Here is a 12562-nt window from a genome sequence, read left to right on the forward strand (position 1 = left end):
AATGTCCTTGAGTGGCCCAGCCAGAGACCGGACTTGAACCCAATTGAACATCTCTGGACAGAGCTTAAGAGGATCTGCAGAGAAGAATGGGAGAAACTCCCCAAATACAGGTGTGCCAAGCTTGTAGCGTCATACCCAAGGAGACTCAAGGCTATAATCATTGCCAAAGGTGCTTCAACAAAGTACTGAGTAAAGGGTCTGAATTCCTATGTAAATGTGATATTTCAGTTTTTTATTTGTAATACATTTGCATTTAGAATGCATTTGAAACTTCACGCACAGTGAAGAGTTTGGTGTTTGACTGAGAAGGGTGCAATTGCAGTCCGCAAAACGGGGCATTCCTCCATGTGGGCATTCCTGCATCTGCAGGAACCAAACGCCACATGAAGGAACCAATGGGATGCTTGAGGGGGGGGGGGCGAGCCCACATGGGATGCCCACATGCAGGAACGCCCCAAATTGCAACAATCACATGCTATTGGAGAGACTAGCCATGTGCAACATGCAATCACAGATACAAGCCTGCTAGAGTTAGCAGCAGGTGGACGAGCAATATGCACTGTCATAGTACAAATGAAGCCTGAGCTGGAATGTGAAGCTAACTGAAGCTGGTTAGCTTTAGAAAACCCTGAGTAGAACTAGCTTGCTTCGTAGGATACCCCTCTGGTGTGCAACCTGCAGCAGCCTATCATTTTAACTGAGGTGTTTACCTGGGGTTAACGGTCGGTATGTCTCCAGTCAGCACATCACTGAGAGTAAAGTAAGTGGGCAGGTATATGGGTTTCTGCCAGATCCAGAAACGCTTGCGTTTGACAACCAATGAGAGGGGGACCAGTTTGTCTGAGTCAATCAGACTGGACACAGGGATCAGGCTCCCATCATTATCAGCAAACATCATCATAACAAACATCGTCAATGGGAGACAGACACAGAAATGGTCGAGGATGATGTCTCTGTTTGCAACTGATAACACAAATACGACAAGAACATCAGATGAAAAATACAAAAACATATATATAAACAAGTACACGTTAAAGCCATAGCTAATGACCTGAGTTGCACACTGGATAGGTTCAGAAATCAGGGCTAGGAGCCTAGCTATACAGACTAATCAAAAATACTGTGGTTCTTATTCGTAAACGTTCAGACGTCTATGCATTCATAATTCACTGTATCAGCCGCTACCCGTAGGCTGTATTCAAATCAAATTTGATTTGTCACATACACGTGTTTAGCAGATGTTATAGCGGGTGTAGCGAAATGCTTGTGCTTTTAGCTCCGACAGTGCAGTAATATCTAACAAGTAATATCTAACAATTTCACAACATAAACCCAATACACACAAAACTAGTAAGGAATGGAATTTAAGAAAATATACATATATGGACAAGCAATGACAGAGCGGCATGGACTAAGATACAGTAGAATATTATAGAATAGAATGCAGTATATACGTATGAGATGAGTAGTGCAAGATATGTAAACATTATTAAAGTGACTGTAAACATTATTAAAGTGACTAGTGTTCCATTTCTTATTCATGTCACACCCAGATTTGTTTCACCTGTCTTGTGCTTGTCTCCACCCCCTCCAAGTGTTGCCCATTTTCCCCATTATCCCCCGTGCATTTATACCTGTGTTTTCTGTTTGTTTGTTGTCAGTTCGTCTTGTCTCGTCAAACTACCAGCGTGTTTTTCCATACTGCTGTTCTCTTTAGTCCCTGTTCTCTTCAAAAATACTGTGGTTCTTATTCGTAAACATTCAGACGTCTATGCATTCATAATTCACTGTATCAGCCGCTACCCGTAGGCTATATTCAAATCAAATCAATTTTTTTTTTTTCTCTTCAGTCCCTGTTCTCTTTAGTCCCTGTTTTCTAGTTCTAGTTTTGACCATTCTGCCCTGAACCTGAGCCTGCCTGCCATGCTGTACCTTTTGACACTGCCCTGGATTACCGACCTCTGCATGCCCTTGACCTTGTCGTTTGCTTGCCCCCTGTTTTGTAAATAAACTTCTGTGATTCAAACTGTCTGCAACCTGGGTCTTATCCTGAGTTCTGATCCTGATCCTGAGTTCCAAGGAGCCACCATTGGGAGACGTGGAGTTCCTTAGAGGTCTTCTGGAAGGATTCCAGAGTCAGGAACCAGCCGGGCGTTTCTCTCCCAGTGTTCCCTCATCTTTGAGCTGCAACTTTGTCCAAGTGCTGAGCCTGGTTGATAAGCACATCATGGTGCTGCCAATTAAGGTGCTTGTCAGTCCGTGTCCCAGGTGGCAAGCCGTGAGGCTGCTGGGTTTGTTTGGTGGACATATTTATGTTTCATCACCATATGAAAAAAATAATGATGCACTTGGACTGGCAGACCAAGTGGTCAAGACTGAGATGGCCCTGAACTCTGTAAGTCGCTGTCTCCTGGGCAAATGTGCATCCAACATTGTCCTCAAACGCTAATTTCTCAAATAAATGCACACATTCATTCAGGTTACAGACCATGTAACTAGGACTAAGGCCCCTAGACATAATGAGTCAGGTTCCAGACCATGTAACTAGGACTAAGGCCCCTAGACATAATGAGTCAGGTTCCAGACCATGTAACCAGGACTAAGGCCCCTAGACATAATGAGTCAGGTTCCAGACCATGTAACCAGGACTAAGGCCCCTAGACATAATGAGTCAGGTTATAGACCAGGTAACCAGGACTAAGACCCCCTAGACATAATGAGTCAGGTTATAGACCATGTAACCAGGACTAAGACCCCCTAGACATAATGAGTCAGGTTATAGACCAGGTAACCAGGACTAAGACCCCCTAGACATAATGAGTCAGGTTATAGACCATGTAACTAGGACTAAGACCCCTAGACATAATGAGTCAGGTTACAGACCATGTAACCAGGACTAAGGCCCCTAGACATAATGAGTCAGGTTATAGACCATGTAACTAGGACTAAGACCCCCTAGACATAATGAGTCAGGTTATAGACCATGTAACCAGGACTAAGACCCCCTAGACATAATGAGTCAGGTTATAGACCAGGTAACTAGGACTAAGACCCCTAGACATAATGAGTCAGGTTCCAGACCATGTAACTAGGCCTAAGACCCCCTAGACATAATGAGTCAGGTTATAGACCAGGTAACTAGGACTAAGACCCCCTAGACATAATGAGTCAGGTTATAGACCATGTAACCAGGACTAAGACCCCCTAGACATAATGAGTCAGGTTACAGACCATGTAGCCAGGACTAAGACCCCCTAGACATAATGAGTCAGGTTATAGACCATGTAACTAGGACTAAGACCCCCTAGACATAATGAGTCAGGTTATAGACCAGGTAACTAGGACTAAGACCCCTAGACAAAGACAGTGCAACAATATCTGTAGGCTGGTTATAGGTTTCCTAACACTACATAAAAAAAACATTAATACAACAATAAGCTATGCAAGTGACTCAGCAAATAGCCTTGTCATTTTTGAATTTTGTAAGCTTTTTGAATGGTCTTCAATGGGCCAAAACATAGCACAATGGTCTTCAATGGGCCAAAACATAGCACAGTGGTCTTCAATGGGCCAAAACGTAGGGCAATGGTCTTCAGCGCAGTAACTTCATGAAAGACATATGGCAGCAGTAAATACAACTGCGTTTTGATGAAAAGCCATTAACACGGAAGTATGACATAGGAATGTGTCATTAATTAATGTACAGTAGTGGGAATTTATGCATTGGTTTATTCATATTGTTATATACATTTTTCTTCACAGACTATCTTATTTTTGATATTTTTTACTCCTGCTCCAAGTCTCTTTGCAATCGTCAACAATATGTTATAAAATGTGACATTTCTGAAATTCACCCCTGGCGGTGCAGTTCCTATATCCCCTATGCAGCACAAGGAATAGTTTTATTCAGCTAAATCTATCCTAAAGAGGCCAAGCCGTTCACAGCGATACTCGTGACAAGAGGAAGTTGTCCAGGAGAGATAATTGAAGTCATTGTGAACTCTGCGTCCGTGTTCAATCTTGCAAGTTCCACATTGGAGAGGGCAAAGAGACTCTCTGTCCTCCCAAACACCTCCTCCTCAGTCAGAACAGCCAGACCTGCATCTCTCAGAGAGAGGGTCTCCCCACTCCCTGCTGCCAAATGCTGCACCTGGAGGACAAGCAGCACAGGAAGAAGCTTACATGCACTCTTTTATAAATGGCCATACAGGACTAGAGGCTCAATCAAGCAGGTGTGAACTCACCAGGATCTGCAGGGCCTGTAAGATTGGAGGACTGCAACAGGATCCCAACACAGAGAGACCCTCATCTGTCATTCCTGAAGAAATAAATATGCACACATATAAAACCACAGTAGTGAACCTAGTTTCCCAGTACCTGATCAAATAATAACACAGAATCCTGTGGAAACTGCTCTCTATCTCACCGTCCATGGCACTGACAATGAGGTGGATGGCAGTGAGAAGTGAGGATCTGATCTCATCCTCCCCAACACATTGGTCTACAACATCCAGTATGGCCTGGACTGTCTCCCTCTCAGACTCTTCCAGATCACCCAGGTCAGGAGTCTCACCATCAGACGTCTGATCCAGCTGTGACCAGAGAGAGAGAGAGAGAGACAGAGATAGGGGAGAGGGAGAGAGAGAGAGAGGAGAGAGAGAGAGAGAGAGAGAGAGAGAGAGAGAGAGAGAGAGAGAAAGAGAGAGAGAGAGAGAGAGAGAGAGAGAGAGAGAGAGAGAGAGAGAGAGAGAGGAGAGAGAGAGAGAGAGAGAGAGAGAGAGAGAGAGAGAGAGAGAGAGAGAGAGAGAGAGAGAGAGAGAGAGAGAAGGGCAAGAAGGGACAAGGCAAGAAGGGCCTTCTATGCCATCAAAAGGAACATAAAATTCGACATACCAATTAGGATCTGGCTAAAAACTCTTGAATCAGTTATAGAACCCATTGCCCTTTATGGTTATGAGGTCTGAGGTCCACCTCACCAACCAAGAATTCACAAAATGGGACAAACTGAGACTCTGCATGCAGAATTCTGCAAAAATATCATGCCGATACCCGCTAATTATCAAAATCCAGAAAAGAGCCGTTAAATTCAACCACCTAAAAGGAAGCGATTCCCAAACCTTCCATAACAAAGCCATCACCTACAGAGAGATTAACCTGGAGAAGAGTCCCCTAAGTAAGCTGGTCCTGGGGCTCTGTTCACAAACACAAACAGACCCCACAGAGCCCCAGGACAGCAACATAATTAGACCCAACCAAATCATGAGAAAACAAAAATATAATTACTTAACTCGATGGAAAGAATTAACAAAAAGACTAGAATGCTATTCGGCCCTAAATAGAGAGTACACAGTGGCTGAATATTTAACCACTGTGACTGACACAAAATTAAGGAAAGCTTTGACTGTGTACAGACTCAGTGAGCATAGCCCTGCTATTGAGAAAGGCCACCCGAAGGCAGGCCTGGCTCTCAAGAGAAGACAGGCTATGTGCACACTGCCCACAAAATGAGGTGGAAACTGAGCTGCACTTCCTAAACTCCTGCCAAATGTATGACCAAATTAGAGACACATACTTCCCTCAGATTACACAGACCCACAAAGAATTCGAAAACAAATCCAATTTGGATAAACTCCCATATTTATTGGGTAAAATACCACAGTGTGCAATCATAGGAGCAATATTTGTGACCTGTTGCCACAAGAAAAGGGCAACCAGTGAAGAACAATCACCATATTTATGTTTATTTATTTTCCCTTTTGTACTTTAACTATTTGCACATCATTACAATACTGTATATACGTTTGAAATGTCTTTATTATTTTGAAACTTTTGTGAGCGTAATGTTTACTGTTCATTTTTTATTGTTTATTTCACTTTTGTTTATTATCTATTTCACTTGCTTTGACAATGTAAACATATGTTTCCCATGCCAAGAGAGAGAGTATATTTAAAACAGAGAGTGTGTTACAGATATTCTGGTTGATATATTCATTCCTGCCATTAGTTGTGTGTGTCTGTGTTTGGCCCGTGTTTCTGTACGTCCCACTCACCACACTCTCCAGCACACTGACTGCCTCTCCATCCTCCATGGTTGTCTTGAGGAGCTGCAGCAGAGAGGAACGTTTGGCCGCTGGCAGGGCTGACAGCAGCTGGAAATGACTACTCAGTTTCTCCAGTTCTGTCAACACAAAAACAACATAGAGACCATTTTGTCAAAGTGTGGTATTTTCATGCAAGAAATCAATTAATTGTTATATATTACAAAAGTGTGGTAACTTTGTAATTACTAATCAAAGAGAAATGTTGAACATTCCATTCAGTAGACTACATGTTGACCAGACGTTCCATTCAGTAGACTACATTACATGTTGACCAAACGTTCCATTCAGTAGACTACATTACATGTTGACCAGACGTTCCATTCAGTAGACTACATTACATGTTGACCAGACGTTCCATTCAGTAGACTACATTACATGTTGACCAGACGTTCCATTCAGTAGACTACATTACATGTTGACCAGACGTTCCATTCAGTAGACTACATTACATGTTGACCAGATGATCCATTCAGTAGACTACATTACATGTTGACCAGACGTTCCATTCAGTAGACTACATTACATGTTGACCAGACGTTCCATTAAGTAGACTACATTACATGTTGACCAGATGATCCATTCAGTAGACTACATTACATGTTGACCAAACGTTCCATTCAGTAGACTACATTACATGTTGACCAGACGTTCCATTCAGTAGACTACATTACATGTTGACCAGATGATCCATTCAGTAGACTACATTACATGTTGACCAGATGATCCATTCAGTAGACTACATTAAATGTTGACCAGACGTTCCATTCAGTAGACTACATTACATGTTGACCAAACGTTCCATTCAGTAGACTACATTACATGTTGACCAGATGATCCATTCAGTAGACTACATTACATGTTGACCAGACGTTCCATTCAGTAGACTACATTACATGTTGACCAGACGTTCCATTCAGTAGACTACATTACATGTTGACCAGACGTTCCATTCAGTAGACTACATTACATGTTGACCAGACGTTCCATTCAGTAGACTACATTACATGTTGACCAAACGTTCCATTCAGTAGACTACATTACATGTTGACCAAACGTTCCATTCAGTAGACTGCATGTTGACCACTAGACAGGAGACATTAGCCTCCATTGGCATTATTACCTTTCTTCAGATTTAGGGGGCTGTTGGCATCAAAGTCACATACCAGGTCCATAATTCCATCTACTTCAAACCCATCCTTTGTCTTATCCATTTCAAAGCCCCCTTTGTTGCAGATGAGGCACAGCTCTGTGGACAAGAGCAGACAACAGCCATAACCAGTCACACACAGACAGATACAGTGGCTGTACTAAATACACTGAGGAACATAGAAGCTGGCGGTGTACTTTACCATGGTACTTAACCATGCAGCTATACCTGGGACATTGCAATTGAAAAACCATACACTTCCTCACCAAACTGTCCATTGCATTTGACAAAGAGTTCAATCAGACTGTAGGCCATGACAGTATTTGCAGGAATAACCAGTGACACATCACTCTCTGTCTGAGTACTGCCGCTCTGCTTCATAGAGGCCTGTGGAGAAAATGTCAAATCAGTCAGAGACGTTTGGTGCACAGACGACCCAGATTCTAACCCAGACAGTCACCTCTACTACACCATTTCATTTTCAGGAAGTAGATCTAATGACAAAAACAGGAAATGATCTATGTGGGAAACCAGGGCTACAGCATTTACCACTACTGAACAGACATCTGTGAGTATTACCACTACTGAACAGACATCTGTGAGTATTACCACTACTGAACAGACATCTGTGAGTATTACCACTACTGAACAGACATCTGTGACTATTACCACTACTGGACAGACATCTGTGACTATTACCACTACTGAACAGACATCTGTGACTATTACCACTACTGAACAGACATCTGTAGGTATTATCACTACTGAACAGACATCTGTGAGTATTACCACTACTGAACAGACATCTGTGGGTATTATCACTACTGAACAGACATCTGTGGGTATTATCACTACTGAACAGACATCTGTGGGTATTATCACTACTAAACAGACATCTGTGAGTATTACCACTATTGAACAGACATCTGTGGGTATTATCACTACTGAACAGACATCTGTGAGTATTACCACTACTGAACAGACATCTGTGGGTATTATCACTACTGAACAGACATCTGTGGGTATTATCACTACTGAACAGACATCTGTGGGTATTATCACTACTAAACAGACTGTGAGTATTACCACTATTGAACAGACATCTGTGGGTATTATCACTATTGAACAGACATCTGTGATCTGTCAATATGGTCTTGACATCTACATTATTTATGTAGGCCTAGCTATCATAAAGTGAGATTATTGAGATTTAAAATCTATTTTACAACAGAGATCATCTAAATCTGAGTTGTCAGTTATACATTATTATGTTTTTCCACTCATGAAAATATGATGAAAACATCATTCACTTCAGTAGAACGCTTGTTAATCTTTCCTCCTACCTTCCCGCTCAGGGCCACACAGGTGCTCACGTTGGCTCCTACATTGCCGCGCTTCCGGACTTTGGTTGTGACCGGGCAAGGTTGTGATGTCATAATCCTCTCTGTCAAGACGCCTAACACTGCCCTGGGATTTACACGGGTCTGCTTGATCACAGGATGTGACATGTCCAGAACTCTGCAGGAGGGACCCATTATACAGTACGTCAGATTTCATAGAAATCTAGAAACACTGGAAAGATACTTTAAAAGTAAAAAAATTGATGTACCAATAACAGATTGTTCCTTTAAGCTAAACTAATAGTGAAAACAGTTCGTTTTCAGTTAACTTCCTTAAAGTTTAACAACTTTAAGGAAGTTGTTAAACCAGTACAGTTCCACTTATTTGTTATCTGAAAGTACTTCAACCAGAAAATGTCATTTTTACATAAAATATACTTGTCTGATGTCATTGCAACCATTGTTGCCCGCTGGTCTTGGGTCTAAAAATTGACTCCTTGGGAAGGTGAACTGTATGATGTATTATGACTGTATATGACTGTATTGAACATACGTCCAGTATAGGGTAACTCACCTGTCTTTTGAGTAGTTATATAACTCCTTCACATCAACCTTCTCTTTGTTCAGGCTGCCAAGGGACAGCTTCTGTTTGGTGAACCATTTCCCTCCCACGGTATGTTTGAAACCAGCCACCTTTGCCTGCACGTTTCCGTCTGCGTTCATTTCTTTCTTGTCACCAAATGTCCCACTGTAGTCCACAAAGTCACACTCCTTGACAGCTGAAGGAACATTCAACATTAGAAAGGACTCTTCTATGCTATTATACCACAACACATATATATATATAACAGCTACATCCACAACCCGATCATTTTCATAATCTATTCAGAAAGACAAGAGTAGGATAAATAATGAAAATCAATGGTCAGATATCTTAGAACAACAACAACCCATAGTTATTCTTCACTAATGGGCTGCTCTGGTGCTTACTTGGGCTTAAAGGTGAGTCTCCAGGCTCTCTTGGCTTCAGGACATCACTGAGGGTAAAGCCAGGGGACTGGTATTTGGGTTTCTGCCAGAAGCATCTGGGCCTGGTCTTGACAATGAGTGATCGGAGATTCAGTTTGTCTGTGTCGTTCAGACTGGACACAGGGATAAGGCGTCCATCATGATCTGTGTCCTTCACGAAGGCTTTTGTGGCTTTGGAAAACATCTGAGAGATGGTTGTGGATCGTGTTTCTGGCTGCAGCAGACACAAATGAGAAATACATTTAATAAACAAAACTAGGTTTAAAACATGAACACTCATTCAATACAACAGCTTCTGAGGAGCATTCAAAACACATTTCACACACATGAAAGATGGCAAGACACTCAAAAATGCAAACACAATCTTTTTGAAAGGTTCACTTTCCAGTGAAAAATAGTTTATCAGATCAGAGTAGCAAACAGGAAATACACCAAAATGTTGGTTGTGTATCATTCAAGACTATCCAAAGCATGCTGTATATTTTCCTAAATTGTTTTCATTTCAACAATCTGCAAGAGCTTCAATACCAGGTTCTCACCAATTCTTCCTCTGGGTCCTTATGACTCTGACAGGTTGTGGAGATTTGCTCTTAAGAATGAGATACTAGTATGTCTGAAATGCATTAGCTAAGAGTTCATTACATAGTAGTAGGAGGAGTCTCTATCTTATCTCCTCCTTGGGGAACTTTCCTCTTCCACACCTGCTCTTCACTTCTGTTTTATTTTATGAGAAAATAACTTCACGCGAAGCAGGCAGAACTCAATGAGCAACATGCCGTATTGTTTTGTGTTTAAGAGCAGTCTGTCATCCATTGTTATGTCTTTGGTACATGCCAAGTTACAGGGAAGCATAATGTGGTTTAGCTTCGTTAAGTGTTGCCATCCTCATGGCAGTGAAGCAGTGTTGGGGAGTCGTTCTTACAGTGCTATGAAAATGTATTTTCCCCCTTTCTAATTTTCTCTACTTTTGCATATTTGTGATACTGAATGTTATCAGATCTTCAACCAAAACCTAATATTAGATAAAGGGAACATAAGTGAACAAATAACACAACAATTACATATTTATGTCATAAACAAAGTTATGCTACACCCAATTCCCCTGTGTGAAAAAGTAATTGCCCCCTTACACTCAATAACTGGTTGTGCCACCTTTAGCTGCAATGACTCCAACCAAATGCTTCCTGTAGTTGTTGATCAGTCTCTCACGCCGCTGAATTTTGGCCCACTCTTCCATGCAGAACTGCTTTAACTCAGTGACGTGTGGGTTTTCAAGTATGAACTGCTCCTTTCAAGTCCTGCCACAACATCTCAATTGGGATTAGGTCTGGACATTGACTAGGCCATTCCAAAACTTCCAATTTGTTGTTTTGGATCATTGTGTGTTTTGGATCATTGTCTTGCTGCATGACCCAGCTGCGCTTCAGCTTCAGCTCACAGACGGATAGTCTGACATTCTCCTGTAGAATTCTCTGATACAGAGCAGAATTCATGGTTCCTTCTATTAAGGCAAGTCGTCCAGGTCCTGAGGCAGCAAAGCATCCCCAAACCATCACACCACCACCACCATGCTTGACCTTTGGTATGATGTTCTTACTGTGGAATGCAGTGTTTGGTTTTGGTTTTACATTGTAGAATAATAGTGAGGACATCAAAACTATGAAATAACACATATGGAATCATGTAGTAACCAAAAAAGTGTTAAACAAATCAAAATATATTTTATATTTGAAATTCTTCAAAGTAGCCACCCTTTGCCTTGATGACAGCTTTGCACACTCTTGGAATTCTCTCAACCAGCTTCATGAGGTAGTCACCTGGAAGGCATTTCAATTAACAGGTGTGCCTTCTTAAAAGTGAATTTGTGGAATTTATTTCATTCTTAATGCGTTTGAGCCAATCAGTTGTGTTGTGACATGGTAGGAGGGGGTATACAGAAGATAGCCCTATTTGGTAAAAGATCAAGTCCATATTATGGCAAGGACAGCTCAAATAAGCAAAGAGAAATGACAGTCCATCATTACTTTAAGACATGAAGGTCAGTCAATACGGAACATTTCAAGAACTGAAAGTTTCTTCAAGTGCAGTCGCTAAAACCATCAAGCGCTATGCTGAAACTGGCTCTCATGAGGACCGCCACAGGAATGGAAGACCCAGAGTTACCTCTGCTGCAGAGGATAAGTTCATTAGAGTTACCATCCTCAGAAATTACAGCCCAAATAAATGCTTCACAGAGTTCAAGTCACAGACACATCTCAACATCAACTGTTCAGAGGGGTCTGTGTGAATCAGGCCTTCATGGTCGAATTCCTGCAAAGAAACCACAACTAAAGGACACCAATAAGAAGAAGAGACCTGCTTGGGCTAAGAAACACGAGCAATGGACATTATTAGACCGGTGGAAATGTGTCCTTTGGTCTGGAGTCCAAATTGGAGATTTTCTGTTCACTGTCTGTGATTTTTTTATTTTATTCAAGGCACACTTAAACAGCATGGCTACCACAGCATTCTGCAGCGATACGCCATTCCATCTGGTTTGGGCTTAGTGGGACTATCATTTGTTTTTTAACAGGACAATGACCCAACACACCTCCAGGCTGTGTATGGGCTATTTTACCAAGAAGGAGAGTGATGGAATGCTGCATCAGATGACCTGGCCTCCACAATCCCCCGACCTCAACCCAATTGAGATGGTTTGGGATGAGTCGGACGGCAGAGTGAAGGAAAAGCAACCAACAAATGCTCAGCACATGTGGGAACTCCTTCAAGACTGTTGGAAAAGCATTCCAGGTGAAGCTGGTTGAGAGAATGCCAAGAGTGTGAAAAGCTGTCATCAAGGCAAAGGGTGGCTATTTGAAGAATCTCAAATCTCAAATATATTTTGATTTGTTTAACACTTCTTTGGTTACATGATTCCATATGTGTTATTTCATAGTTTTGATGTC

The 12562-nt window shown here is 41.8% G+C and overlaps 1 protein-coding gene across 1 annotated transcript; it reads right to left on the minus strand.

Moving 5' to 3' along the window:
- Positions 1 to 706: 706 nt before the first annotated feature.
- On the minus strand, positions 707 to 9807 carry LOC311139284 (gasdermin-E-like; the record flags this gene model as incomplete). The annotated part of the gene is made up of 10 exons (XM_084174170.1): positions 9579 to 9807; positions 9163 to 9367; positions 8592 to 8766; positions 7515 to 7635; positions 7222 to 7347; positions 6051 to 6178; positions 4427 to 4592; positions 4245 to 4318; positions 4002 to 4150; positions 707 to 854 (listed from the first exon to the last, which is right to left on the minus strand). Exons 1-10 carry the CDS (start codon positions 9799 to 9801, stop codon positions 707 to 709), a joined length of 1515 nt encoding a protein of 504 aa, XP_084030296.1. The 5' UTR covers positions 9802 to 9807.
- Positions 9808 to 12562: the final 2755 nt, after the last annotated feature.

This window comes from Coregonus lavaretus (assembly GCF_964263955.1).
Source record: "Coregonus lavaretus genome assembly, chromosome: 13".
In the NCBI taxonomy this organism is placed as follows: domain Eukaryota; kingdom Metazoa; phylum Chordata; class Actinopteri; order Salmoniformes; family Salmonidae; genus Coregonus; species Coregonus lavaretus.